This window comes from Megascapheus bottae, chromosome 2 (assembly GCF_031878675.1).
Source record: "Megascapheus bottae isolate mThoBot1 chromosome 2, mThoBot2.hap1, whole genome shotgun sequence".
NCBI lineage: Eukaryota > Metazoa > Chordata > Mammalia > Rodentia > Geomyidae > Megascapheus > Megascapheus bottae.
The window spans coordinates 22,118,896-22,132,020 of record NC_143510.1 but is presented as its reverse complement, the minus strand read 5'-3'; the positions used below and the strand labels follow the sequence as shown (position 1 = coordinate 22,132,020).

The following is a 13,125-nucleotide window of genomic DNA, read 5'->3' as shown; positions in this document are numbered from 1 at the left end:
CCAAAGTGTTTCACTTTGACATGGCAGATATGTATCTAAGATTTTACTCAGAAAGGCCTCATTCTTTGTTTTCATATCACAGGCAAGATAAACATACTGTCAAAATTTATATATAAAATGATTGCGATGAGCCAGAGTTAGCTAGCTATAACACATCACTGTAGAACCACACGAACCATCCTGCTCTCAGTCTATTTCATCTATCTTGAAAACGAGGAGTGGAAATCTAAAAACATGTTTTACCGCTCTAATAGCCTCTCCAAAGCCTCCTTTTCAGGATTTTCAATTGATGCAGGAGAAATTACGAAAAGGATTTTAGATTATCTTAGAACTTAGTATGATAGAATTGCTTTTGAGATATTTAAGTCAAGTTTTTATTTTAAAGCTGATGTTAACTGGTCTGCGTGTTAACAAAACTTTCCTATAACCAAAATATCCAAACTTCATTTTTCCTTTTTTTAGTCTGGAAACAATGCTTTATTTCAGAAACTATGCAAGCCAAGGACAAGTGGCTCACACCTGTAATTCTAGCTATGCAGAAGGATGAGATCCTGGTTCACAGCCAGTCTATGAAAGTCTGTCTCCAAAATAACCAGAAAAACGTAGGGTTGGAGGTATGCTCAAATATCAAGTGTGTCAGGTAAGCAAGCTGGAGGCTTTGTGTTCAAATATTTACAGGAACAAGGGAGAAATAATGTAAAGGTAGTCATTCATTTAACTTTACAGCTCAACATTGTTTCAGAATAGCTGCATTTGTTTATGAATCCATGTTTTTTTTTTCAGTTGTAGAAAGAAAAACAGCATTAAAATGTTCCGATGAAAGAGTTTGCAGAGTGGCTACCAGAGGGAGGGCCTCTCCGTGGGATAATAGCAACATAATAAAAGGCTCCTTTGCTTCTCCATTATTTCAGGTTCAGGCCTCCATTTTCCCTTCCATAACATCAATGGAAATGACATAATAGAAGGATCGGCTACAACAGACGTCTTCATATCCATTCTATTGACCCTGACGCTCTAGCACCGAGCACACACTAAATGGAACCATTATGGTTATTCTCCAAATGGATTGTCAATGTAATTGCTATTGTAGGGAATGCATTATGAACATTACTGCTTCTCTGCTTTGACAGCAGATACTTTTCAAACACGAATGTCTCAGCAATTAAAATCACAAACATAATCATAGCAACAAGGGCCCTGTCTTCAGCTCTCGCTTTAAAAGAAAAACAGTGCTAGTTCCTCCCATCCCCATTTAAATGGAATAAAATGGTTTCACATTTTAGTTTCAGTAGCAACATGATTTGGATAGTGCAATTAATCAGACTCTTTAGTCACATAATTATCTTTCATCTAAGTAGGTCATTTTATGCATCAGTTTACATTTGTTGAATTAACTAATTCAAAATAAACAGTTGTCATTAAAAAAAAACTGTTCCATGGCACTTTAAGAGAAAATCAGGCAGATTTTTATAGATTAATTAGGAAATAAGCACACTCACATTGAAGCCACAGATCTATACCACACATTTCACCATTCAACAAGCTCAAGAAAAATCTCAGGTATTTTCATACCTTGGTAGCGAGTTGTGCCAAAAGAATAGCCTGACAGATTGAGGCCAAATTTTAATCGAGTTAAAATTGCTTGAGTGCCAGGAAGTTTTCAGCTTGATTTGAGTCAAAATAGCTGAGCTATAAATCCTGCACAGATTGACTCTGAAAAGATCTAAAAGTTGGTTCTTTTGAACAGTCACCAGACTACAGGGCTATAATGTATTCTATGCTCAAATAATGGAGGGATGGCTGGGCATTCAGCATTCATGTGCAAATTGTACAGTCTCATCAAGTCCCCAACTCAAAGGCCACTGCAAGCGATGAGCCAAGGGGGAAAAAATAGAACTGGAAGTTGAGAAAATTGAGAGGATGATGTAAGTTCAGTGGGAAAATCCTTGACAATTTGTAGAGAAAGCCAACCAGACAGGAATTCAGAAGACCAAAAGTCTAGACATCTATCTGATCATAATTATTCAAGTGAAAAAAATAACTTCAAAAGTCCATGCAAAGAAAAGAGAGATGTGAATTTTAGAAGCATTTTTCTCAAATGAGGATACAGAAACCAACAGTAATTCCAACTGAAGGATGGGCTGAAGCACAATTACTTCCCTGATCTCGAGTTTTGACAGAATGGCACAAGTGGCATACACCTAAAATCTAGCTACTCCAGGAACTGAAATCTGAGGATCATGATTCAAAGCTAGCCTGGGTAGGAACGTCTCTAAGACTCATCTCCAGTTAACCAGAAGAAAGCCAGAAGTGGAGCTGTGGCTCAAGTGGTGAATGTCTGAGCCAAGTTCAAGCTCAAGTATGGGAATAAAAAACAATAACATTAAGGGTTAGATGTACCGTCGATTTGAATTTTTCTTAAAATTCTAGATGGTATTTAATGATTTAATCAGGGATAACACTGAGTCCAAGATAAACCGATGTTCAAACTATGAAATTATTGTCAGTTTTTCATTGGAATGCATGCTTCTCAGGAGGATCAGTTAAAGAAACTTAGATAATTGGTACCAAAATATCCATGAATTTAATTCTATATTCAAAATAATATTGTTACTCTTCAATTTTGTAGGGAAAAGGTTTACATAACATGATTTTGCAATTCTTCACTATGTGGTCTAATTTGGAACCCAGATGTTTCTAGTAAATTTTGAAATTAGATTAAAAGTTTATAATTTTTCCATTATGGTAATATGCACGTAATAAGCTTTTTAAAACTTTATCCCTAAGCAAAACCTGGACCAAAGTATGCATCTCAAATTGCTAAAATATTCTCTAGCAATGGCATGTTTCCAGTCTTCTATGGAAATAAATAATAAAGAGGTTGTAGCAAATGTCCTTTGTCTCTCCCATGTCCAAGATATCTCTGACAGTGAATATGGAAGAAAGTCTTTCTATCAGCCATCTTATCTTATATAACATAATCTCTAAATCAGTTACGGTTCATTTTCCTTTATGTCCTTTAATGCCATATGGAAGAAATGTTTCAACAATGATAACAAGGTAGTTAGAAGCAAATGCTTTTCTACTAATTTTTTGAAGTGTCAACAAGAAACACAAGCCAGTATTTTGCAAGTAGTAGTTCAGGTTAGTTTCCTAGTCCTGACATTTACCAGCATTACAGTATTCTGCTAATCTGTACTGTATGCCTGATTTCTTGTCCACATCTGTAACAAACGCACAGGATTGGTATCATTATAACATAATGCATTGACACAATTACAACAATGAAAGGTAAGAATCAGTAGATAGATGTTATATACGATGCATGTGTAATTAAGTGATGAAGTGATTGTTATTGGAACTGATAAGTTTAGTTTTGAACTTTAAATATTTTGACTTACCTAAGATACATGTTTACTAGTTAACTAGTTTACAAAATCCTTCAATATATGTATAAGGGAAATCAATGACATTGTTTACAAATTTTTCTAGTGAAAAAATATATTCTTACACTTTACTTCTGAAACTTGGAAAGGGTAATGCCAGACATGATAAATATACTTAGCATTTCTAATGTACTTAGATGTTGCTAGCTGTTATATTAAATCACAATTATGGCTCAGCAGGTATCTAGAGCTGATTTTTTTCACTTTGGACCTCAAACAATGCTTCAATAATGTCTCCCATGGATAGGGTCTGGGGAAGGTTCTTTTTTGAAATTATAGCTACCAAGACCTTATGATAGAAGGATTCAAGCCTGGTCATTTGAACAGAAAGAGAAGAAATTCTATCAGAAATAAACAAAATAAAAACTACCTCCAAAGGAATTTGATATGTAACCAGGATTGAAAATCAATGACTTGATATCAAAAATCCCTTTTTTGAGAACCAATGAGGTGAAAACTTTCATAGACTCAAAAGATTTTGGAATGTAAAAAGAACATGAAAACAATCTATAGAAAGGGCTATCAATATTTTTAGTAGATTCTTTCCTCCTAAATCATTTCTAAACACACATCTGTTCTGATGAACTCATTGTGAATGAGCTCAAGAATCTCCAGAGGGCAACCAGGATTCTCAGGTGTGTGATCTGGGAATCTTTATTTTACAGATAAGAAAGCAAGGCCCATCAGGTCAAGACCAGTTCTTAAAATTAATGTTGCTTGGTACTTGAATAATAGCTAGAACTTTTATTTTTTCTTCTCGTCCTTCTTTGCTTTCTTCCCACACTGTCCACCCTCCCTCCCAACCTCTTCGTGTCTTTATTTTGAGATATAATCTTGCTATATGGCTCAATGTGGACTTGAATTTGTTTCCTAGCCCAGATTTGTCTCAAATCCACATTCCTCCTGCTTCAGCATCCCTATGATGAGGATTATAGACATACACAATGATGCCTGGCTCTAGACTAGAATATATGCTTTAATTGATCCAGCTTACCTTTAAAATCCTCATGTGTTTCCATAACATCTACACTGACAAGAAATAAAAGTTAACTGAGTCATTAATGGGACGGTAAAGCAAAATCAAATGTATTGTATGCAACAAGTGCTTCTCTTCATTCCTATTACTTCTCCCTTTCTCTTCTTTTATCTATTCCCTTTTTAAAATATTATTGTTACTGTAAAGATACTATTCAAAGAGGTTTCAGTGACATAAGTTAGGTAATGACTACATTTCATTTTGAACAGGTATCCTTTTCCGCGTTTTTCTCCCCAGTCTCCCTCCTGATTTCACTATCCCACATTTTATATAGTCAATTTTCTACATAGTATCTAGTGAGTATCACTGCTGCATTTGTTCACCTTTTGTCCTACCACTGACATAATATAATTTTAATACATAAATAATCCAGATGTTAGAAATGAACAGAAAGCAAAGCTTTAGACTCTACAGATGGAAACTAAGCTTTAAAATCTTTCTCCTTACCTGCCACATTCTAAATTTACACAAGTGTTCTAACATGGTTTGAGTCTATCTTCAATGGATTTCTTCTGTTAAACTTTAAACCATGATGTGAGGTGTTAATAGACCAGAAAAAAAGAAGGAAGGAAGGAAGGAAGGAAGGAAGGAAGGAAGGAAGGAAGGAAGGAAGGAAGGAAGGAAGGAGAGGAGAGGAGAAAGGGAAAGAGGAAAGCAAAGGGAGGAGAGAAGAAGAGATGAGGGAAGAGAAAGATGTGCGTGTGTGTATGTGTGTGTGTGCGTGAGAGAGAGAGAGAGAGAGAGAGAGAGAGAGAGAGAGAGAGAGAGAGAGAGAGAGAGAGAGAGAGAGAGAGAGAGAGAGAGAGAAGGGGGAAACACAGAGAGAAGACCTGCCTACACTTGTCTTCAATCCCAAGAAGATGACTCTTGGTCATTCTGTTGGGCATTAAGATATATAAACTTACAATAAAGTGATACAAATGATCGTGAAGGAGTGGACTCAACTGATGTGTTCATAATGTCCAAAGTCTGTCCATCTTACCTTAATACATTGTTCTGCTCTGCTAGCCAGTCAATGATTTGGAGACACCTCATGAAGCTCAGTACTCTGGCTCCATCTTTGTATGGAGTAATATGCTACTGAATTTCCTCAGCACCGACCCAAATGGATTTTGTTTTAAAAAATCGCATAGATAAATTCATCCAAACAAACAAATAAAAATATATGTTTTATGTTTGAGAGAGATATAGAGGATGAAGATGTATTGAGTTGGTGGTCTGTCCCTATTCGGGGTCCAAGGTCGAAATATAGGCCTTTGGCTACTTAGAAGATGACACCTCTAGATAGTGTTAGTGCTTTCTGTAGATAAGACAAAGGGATGAGGGTTCTGGATGGACAATCAAAGTGGGGATGGGAGGCAGATGGGTGCAGAGCATTTGTCCTGGGACCAGCTTCTACCTGTTCCACTAGTATCTGTGTGACCAGAAAAAGGATGTGGAGCATAAATGATGCTTAACCAAACGAATGAAAGAAAGCAAACAGAATCTGCCTGGTAGGAAGAGATGTTGGGGATTGTGGAGCCAGGTACCTTATGGTACCAGTCCTCTACTCAGAACCAGAAACCACAGAGAAGCAAGATACCATCAAGGCATCCTTAGAGAAGGTGCCCCCAGTTCAAGGCCACCTTGACAGGTCTAAATGTTCCAAACACAGAGCCCTCCTGATGCCAGCATCTGCTAAGGGGAGTGGGGAAGACCTGAGACCTAAGAGTGGAACTTAACCCTGCATCTTCAGCTCGCGTGCGCACTTCTTCTGTGCCGCATGGCAGGTGACATCACAAAGGCCAAGCTGGGCAGTGCATCCTCAGCTACCAGAGGAGAAGGAGGGCGGCACAGCTGTTGCCACTTCTCCTTTACTTAGCTGATATTCCGCACACCCTTCGCTGCAATGGCAAACGTTCTCAGTAAATTGTGTCAAGAACTGTGCGGCCTCACCTTCCCTAGGTGGGTGGCCAGCACAGGACCCGGGCCTGCTCGCTGCCTGGTGTGTAGGAAGGGCGGCCCGGATCTCGGGCAGGCGCCCCCCTCAGCGGGTCAGCGCAGGGCCCCTAAGAGGAGGTGCCCACTGCCAGAGGCCACGGACCCCACGCCGGGGGAGGACCCCTCCGCATCGCCAGAGCAGGCGCCCAAAAAACCTGCGCCTGCGCTGCCTCCTGGAGACTCAGCGCTGGAAATCCCCAGGAGTCCGGGCACCCTTTCATGTCAGCTCGGGGTCCCGCCTCGAATTCCAAAGTGTAAGCCTCTTGCTCAACTTGGGGAGCCTAGGACACCATGTGATGTCCCTCTTCCTGACCCAAGGGACGCAGAGGTCAAAGGCCCAGAAGACCCCAAGGGTGAGTTCAACATTCTGGAAGTTCATAAGGGTCAGGCCGGTGGGAGGGGACGACCTAGCATGGAGCAATGGCACCGTGCAGGGGGGTGACCATCAGGACAGAATTCACTCTGGGGGGACGCTGCCCTGGATCCCAGCAGGGAATTCCTTTCAGTGTTGAAAGGAACGAAAAGGTGCTTGTGTCTCCTCTAGGTACCCCATCAAATGGCCATGACATCTCCAGCTCGCAAAGCTCCACCATGGACAGGCTGGGTGCAAACCAACTCCAGACCTGCTCACACTTCCAGGAGTCAGGTAAGGTGGTGGAGGGCAAAAAGCCCACAGCTCTTCCACCACCAGACTCCCAGGAGTCAGCAAAGGGGGTGGTGAGTGAAGCACCCACAGCTAGTCCTCCAACAAGCCCTGCTGTCCCCAGTCTCACAGCTCGTAGAGCACCCAAAAGGAAAGACTCCCAGGAGTCAGCAAAGGAATTGGGGGTGAAAAAGCCCAAAGCTCATCCACCTCCGGACTTCCAGGAGTCCACAAAGGTGGAAGGTGGTGAAATGTCCAAAGATAATGCACCAACAATCCCCGCTACCACAAATGTGGCACCTCGTAGAGCACCCAAAAGGAAAGCAACATTGCCATCAGTGCTACCTTTGCCACTGCCGCAATCAGTACCAATGCCATGGGGTCGCACTGAGCTTCCCCCACCTCCTAAACTTCCATGCATGGATGTTGAGAAAGACTTGGACATTTGTGAGGTCACTCAGTTCACTCATATTAAGATCTATAAGAGAGAAGGCACAGGGAGGAGAAGAGAGGTGACAGATGGCAGTGACACCAACACTGCCTCTTCTGCTTCCTCACTTGAGGCAGGAACTTGTGTCTGTATGCCCCTGCCTACCTGCACTGCAAACACCCCGGCTCTTCCCAACAACCCTAGTGTGGAAGAAGAGCAGGCTGCTGAGACCAATACCATGGCAGGATCCTCATCAAACCCTAAAGAGGCTCTGACATCTAAAACCTCTAATTCTTTGGCTCCCCCTGTGGATTCTCTTCCAGCCTGTACACCTGCTTCTAATTTGGGGATGCTAAATGACATCAATGGAGACCATGCTCCTTTCATGAGAGCTGTGACCCTCCCTAATTCTCTCTCCAAATCTACTCCTCCAGATCATTGCCCTCTCCCCAGCACAAAAGAATCCTGCACTCTAATGTGTGTAGATTCCCCTCCTCTTTCCTTCCCGACCCTTCCTGTACTTCTAGTGCCCATTGGTGTGAACACCACCACCACTGATTTGGCTGCACTCACCCCCAGCATATCCTCTCATGTGACCATGCAGCCGGCCACAGACGATGACGTTGTTCAGATGGATACCACACCGCCTTCGGAGGCAATCATTTTCTCATCTCCTCCAGGCTCCAGCTTTGACACCTGTGTGTTCCCACAGGTCCCCAGTAGCCTACAACAGGGAAACTTTCTGAATGGGTCTGCACCCAGCAACCTGCCTAGACCTCCCCCATGTCCTTTACCTCAGGTTCCCAGGAGCCTGCAACAAGGACCGTTGCTGCCGGGGCCCATGCCCACCGGCCCATCTATATCCCACCCCTTTCCATTCCCTCAGGCAGTCTGCAGTCTACATCAGGGTCACATCACTATTAACTCAGTCCCCACAAAAGCCCTTGTACCTGACCCCCATCCATCTCCCCAAGTGCCCTGCAGTTTGCACCAGGGACAAATTCTGAATGGTCAGGCACCAAGCAGTGCAGCTACATCCCACGCCTGTTCATTTTCCCAGGTCATCTGCAGCATGTACCAGGGGCAGTTGATGGGCCCAGGTCCTACTGCTCCCCCTACAACCTATACTTATTCAGTTCCTCAGGTCCCCTGTAGCCTGCACAAGGGGCAACCTGGGACAGGGCCAACCTCCACCAACCCACCTCCTCCTATGGTGTCCTGTCCTTCACAGTCCTTGGTCCCTCATAATAATCATTGGACTACCAATGTCACCAATACTTTGCAACAGCAGCACACAGTGCCACACGGTGGAATTATTTCCAGCATTCCAAATGCCAACAATCATTTTTTACAATCCAAGCCCAAGAAGGGATCAAGCACCAATACTGGCCATCCATCCAGTACCAGGGCTTTTCCATACCCCACATTAGGGGTTTTCAATAGGCAATCTGACAATCTCTCTTTAAGCCATCAGGCAGCCCTACCAGCACCAGCTGTTTGCCTAACTGTTCCTACAGCACAACAAACTGATGACACCCTCATGCAATCAGGATATACAGCCATGACAATGCCTTTGTCTACAGTGAACACACCTAGGATGCTCAATCCTTCCCAAGCCTTGCTCCCTCAAAATGATCCTGGGAGCACCAATGCCATCCTTGCTGTGCACCAGCAGCACAGTGCCTCTGTCCCCACAGGTGGTGCTCCTTCGATCCTTTCCAACATGGGCCAAGCAAATGCTCCCGTTCCTGGAAGTTATGCTTCCCCATCAACTAAACCATCCATAGACAATGATAGTATGATGGATATAACACCTCCTTCAGAAGCATCTGTCTTTCCATCTCCCCTAATCTTGACAAACAATCACTCTGCATTGAACCAGGCCCCTCCTCCTTCTGACCATGTGCCACACAGTGGTACTATTTCTAATGTGCAAGATCCTAGCAATCAGTTTCTACAGTCCCAGCCCATGCAGGGACCAAGTCCCAATACTAGCCATCGGTCTACTAGAGGAGCCCTTCTTCATTCCACAACAGGGGCCCCCAAAGAAAAATCTGACAGTTTCTCTCTGAGCTATCCAGCAGCCCTACCAACAACAGTTGTTGACTTGACTGCTCCTGCAATGCAACCACCTAATGACACCATCATGCAGTCAGGACAGATGGCCACGGCAGCACCCTTATCTACAGTGAACCCACACAGGGTGCCCTACAATTCCCAGACCTTGCTCCCACAAAATGACCCTTGGATTACCAATGTGTTCCCTGTTGCACAGCTGCAGCACAGTGCCTCTCCCCCCACACATGCTGCTCTTTCACTCCTTCCCAACATGGGTCAAACAATTGCCTCCCTTCTTGGAAGCAATGCTTCCCCATCAAGTAAACCATCTGTGGATAATGACAATAGAATGGATAAAAAGCCACCTCCAGAGGTGTCATATTTTCCATATCCTCCAGTCTTGAGAAGCAGCCACTCTGTATTGAACCAGGCCCCTTCTGCTTCTTACTATATGGGGAATAGGAGCACTATTTCAAATATGCAAGATCCCAGCAATCAGTTTCTACAGTCCCAGCCCATGCAGGGACCACGTCCCAATACTAGCCATCGGTCTACTAGAGGAGCCCGTCTTCATTCCACAACAGGGGCCCCCAAAAGAAAATCTGACAGTTTCTCTCTGAGCTATCCAGCAGCCCTACCAACAATAGCTGTTGACTTGACTGCTCCTGCAATGCAACCACCTAATGACACCATCATGCAGTCAGGACAGATGGCCATGGCAGCACCCTTATCTACAGTGAACCCATACAGGGTGCCCTACAATTCCCAGACCTTGCTCCCACAAAATGACCCTTGGATTACCAATGTGTTCCCTGTTGCACAGCCGCAGCACAGTGCCTCTCCCCCCACACATGCTGCTCTTTCACTCCTTCCCAACATGGGTCAAACAATTGCCTCCCTTCCTGGAAGCAATGCTTCCCCACCAAGTAAACCATCTGTGGATAATGACAGAAGAATGGATAAAAAGCCACCTTCAGAGGTGTCATATTTTCCATATCCTCCAGTCTTGAGAAGCAGACACTCTGTATTGAACCAGGCCCCTATTGCTTCTTACTATATGGGGAATAGGAGCACTATTTCAAATATGCAAGATCCCAGCAATCAGTTTCTACAGTCCCAGCCCATGCAGGGACCACGTCCCAATACTAGCCATCGGTCTACTAGAGGAGCCCGTCTTCATTCCACAACAGGGGCCCCCAAAAGAAAATCTGACAGTTTCTCTCTGAGCTATCCAGCAGCCCTACCAACAATAGCTGTTGACTTAACTGTCCCTCCCATGCAACCACCTAATGATACCCCCATGCAATTGGGACAGGTGGTCATGTCAGCACCCTTGTCTACAGTGAATCTACCAAGTGTGTCTGATGCTTCCCAAGCCTTGGTCCCACAAAAAAACTCATGGACCACCAATGTGATTCCTGTTGCTCAGCAGCAGCACAGTGCCTCTGTACACACTTATGGTGTTCCTTCAGTCCTTCCCAACCTGAGCCTAGCCACTGGCCCCATTTCGGGAAGCACTGCTTCCCTACTAACTAAACCATCCACAGACAATGATAATATGATGGATACAATGCCTCCTTCAGAGGCATCAATCATTCTGTCTCTTCCAGTCTTGGCAAACAATCACTCTTCAATAAACCAAGCCTCTCCTGCTTCTGACCACATGCTACATAATGGTACTATTTCCAGCATGCAAGACTCCAACTTTCAGTTGATACAGTCCCAGTCCATGCAGGGACCAAGCCCTAATACTGGCCATCAGTTCAGTACAGGAGCCCTTCCTCACCCCACATTAGGGGTCTTCAATGGACAATCTGACAATTTCTCTCTCAGCCATCCAGTAAGCCTACCGACACCAGCTGTTGGCCTAACTGCACCTGCAACACAACTTTCTAATGACATCATCATGCAATCAGGACATATGGCCATGACAATGCCTCTGTCCACAGTGACCCCTGCCAGTACTCTCCAGCAGGCTTTTTGTAGCAACTCACAGCCTGTTTTCTACACTGCTGTACCAACAAAAACTGGCATAAAAATCTCCAGCCAAACAGGCTCTGGTGACACTAAGACATCACTGAACCAAACCTCTCCTGCAACATCAGCCACAATGGGAAATGGTGACCCACCAAATGCAGGACACATGGGATTTGGAACATTCAACAAACACTTACGTTCCAAATCTAAAGCATATAAGGGCTGCGGAGGCAGAAATTTGAAATGTAGAAAATCAAACTCTCTGACAGGACTCAGGAAAATTCCAACTTTCTAACAAGACTCAGAGGTTCTGTTACTTTGCTTACTTATCCCAGGCCTTCTCCACACACAGCATGATTGCTGTAGCAGGACTTTCCAGTCCAGAGTACAAGTTGACTGGTTGTGAGTCCACCACTCATCGTCTCTTGCTTTCGGATGAGTTTGACTCAGCTAAGAGCTGGGCCCATTTTCTGAAGCTGTCCATCTTGCAGGATGACAAGATACTTCCTTACAGGTGCTACCTGTTTTGTTCATTATTCAAGTCAATATCCCTGTCTTTCCCCTGTTCAGCACATAAAACCCCCATTCTTGTTAATAAATGGAATTTTGAATGAGTTTGATAAAATTAAAAGATTTGTCCATCTCTTCCTTTGGGGATTATATCATTCAAACATTGGAGCTTCTACAAGCTCATAAACCATAGGTTTGAACGTGAATCAGAAAAAGAAAATAGTCTATGTAGACAAGCAGTTTGGCAAAAACAGAAATGGGCTTAGACTCAGATATGCAGAATAATATAAAAGCATATTCAAGCTGGACACAGTGGCTCACATCTGTAATCCTAGCTACTCAGGATGCTGAGATCTGAGCATCATGATTCAAAGCTAGCCCGGGCACTAAAGACCATGAGACTCTTGTCTCCAATTAACTAGGAGAAAAACTAAAAGTGACGCTGTGGCTCAGTAGGGTGGTAGCCTTGAGCTGAAGAGCTGAGGGACAATGCCCAGGCCCATGAATAGGATGGTAACTTCCAGGCCCAGAATTCAAGCCCCACAACCAAAAAAAAAAAAAGACATTCTCCAAAATGTTGAGGAACCCTGAATCTTCTTAAATGCAAATTTTAGGGAGTTTCAAAAGGGAATTTCTTCCCTAGGCCTATGGACATCCGTATGTACTCTTGGATGTTTTAGGCATTTGTTCTCTATTTGCGGGGGGGGCATTAAGTACAAGGTTTAGAACTCAGGGCTCAAGGATTCTTATATGCCCTAGACTAATGCTCTATCACTTGAACCAAGCCTCTTATCCAGCATTTTTTTTCTGGTTAAATGAAGTTAGAATGCCTTGGATTTATTTGCTATGACTATTTTCTTCAAGTTCTTGGTCTCTAGTTAAGGTTGCAAGCATGAGCTCCCAATTTTCTATAATTCCTCAGGTCTGTCTTTATTATATTATTTTTATGATATACCCTTCAGAACTTAAAAACATTTGTTTCCCAGGACCAGCAAATGTAACAGTTCTTAAACCAATGGATGGACAATAAGAAAGAAATATTTAT

At 43.4% G+C, this 13,125-nt stretch overlaps 1 protein-coding gene across 1 annotated transcript; it reads left to right on the top strand.

The window, feature by feature from the left end:
* The first annotated feature begins 6,295 nt into the window (after positions 1-6,295).
* LOC150066571 (uncharacterized) lies at positions 6,296-12,147 on the top strand. Its single transcript, XM_090322082.1, has 2 exons — positions 6,296-6,815; positions 7,007-12,147. The coding sequence occupies exons 1-2, from the start codon at positions 6,371-6,373 to the stop codon at positions 11,863-11,865; spliced, it is 5,304 nt and encodes a 1,767-aa protein (XP_090178208.1). The 5' UTR covers positions 6,296-6,370; the 3' UTR covers positions 11,866-12,147.
* The last annotated feature ends 978 nt before the right edge of the window (positions 12,148-13,125 follow it).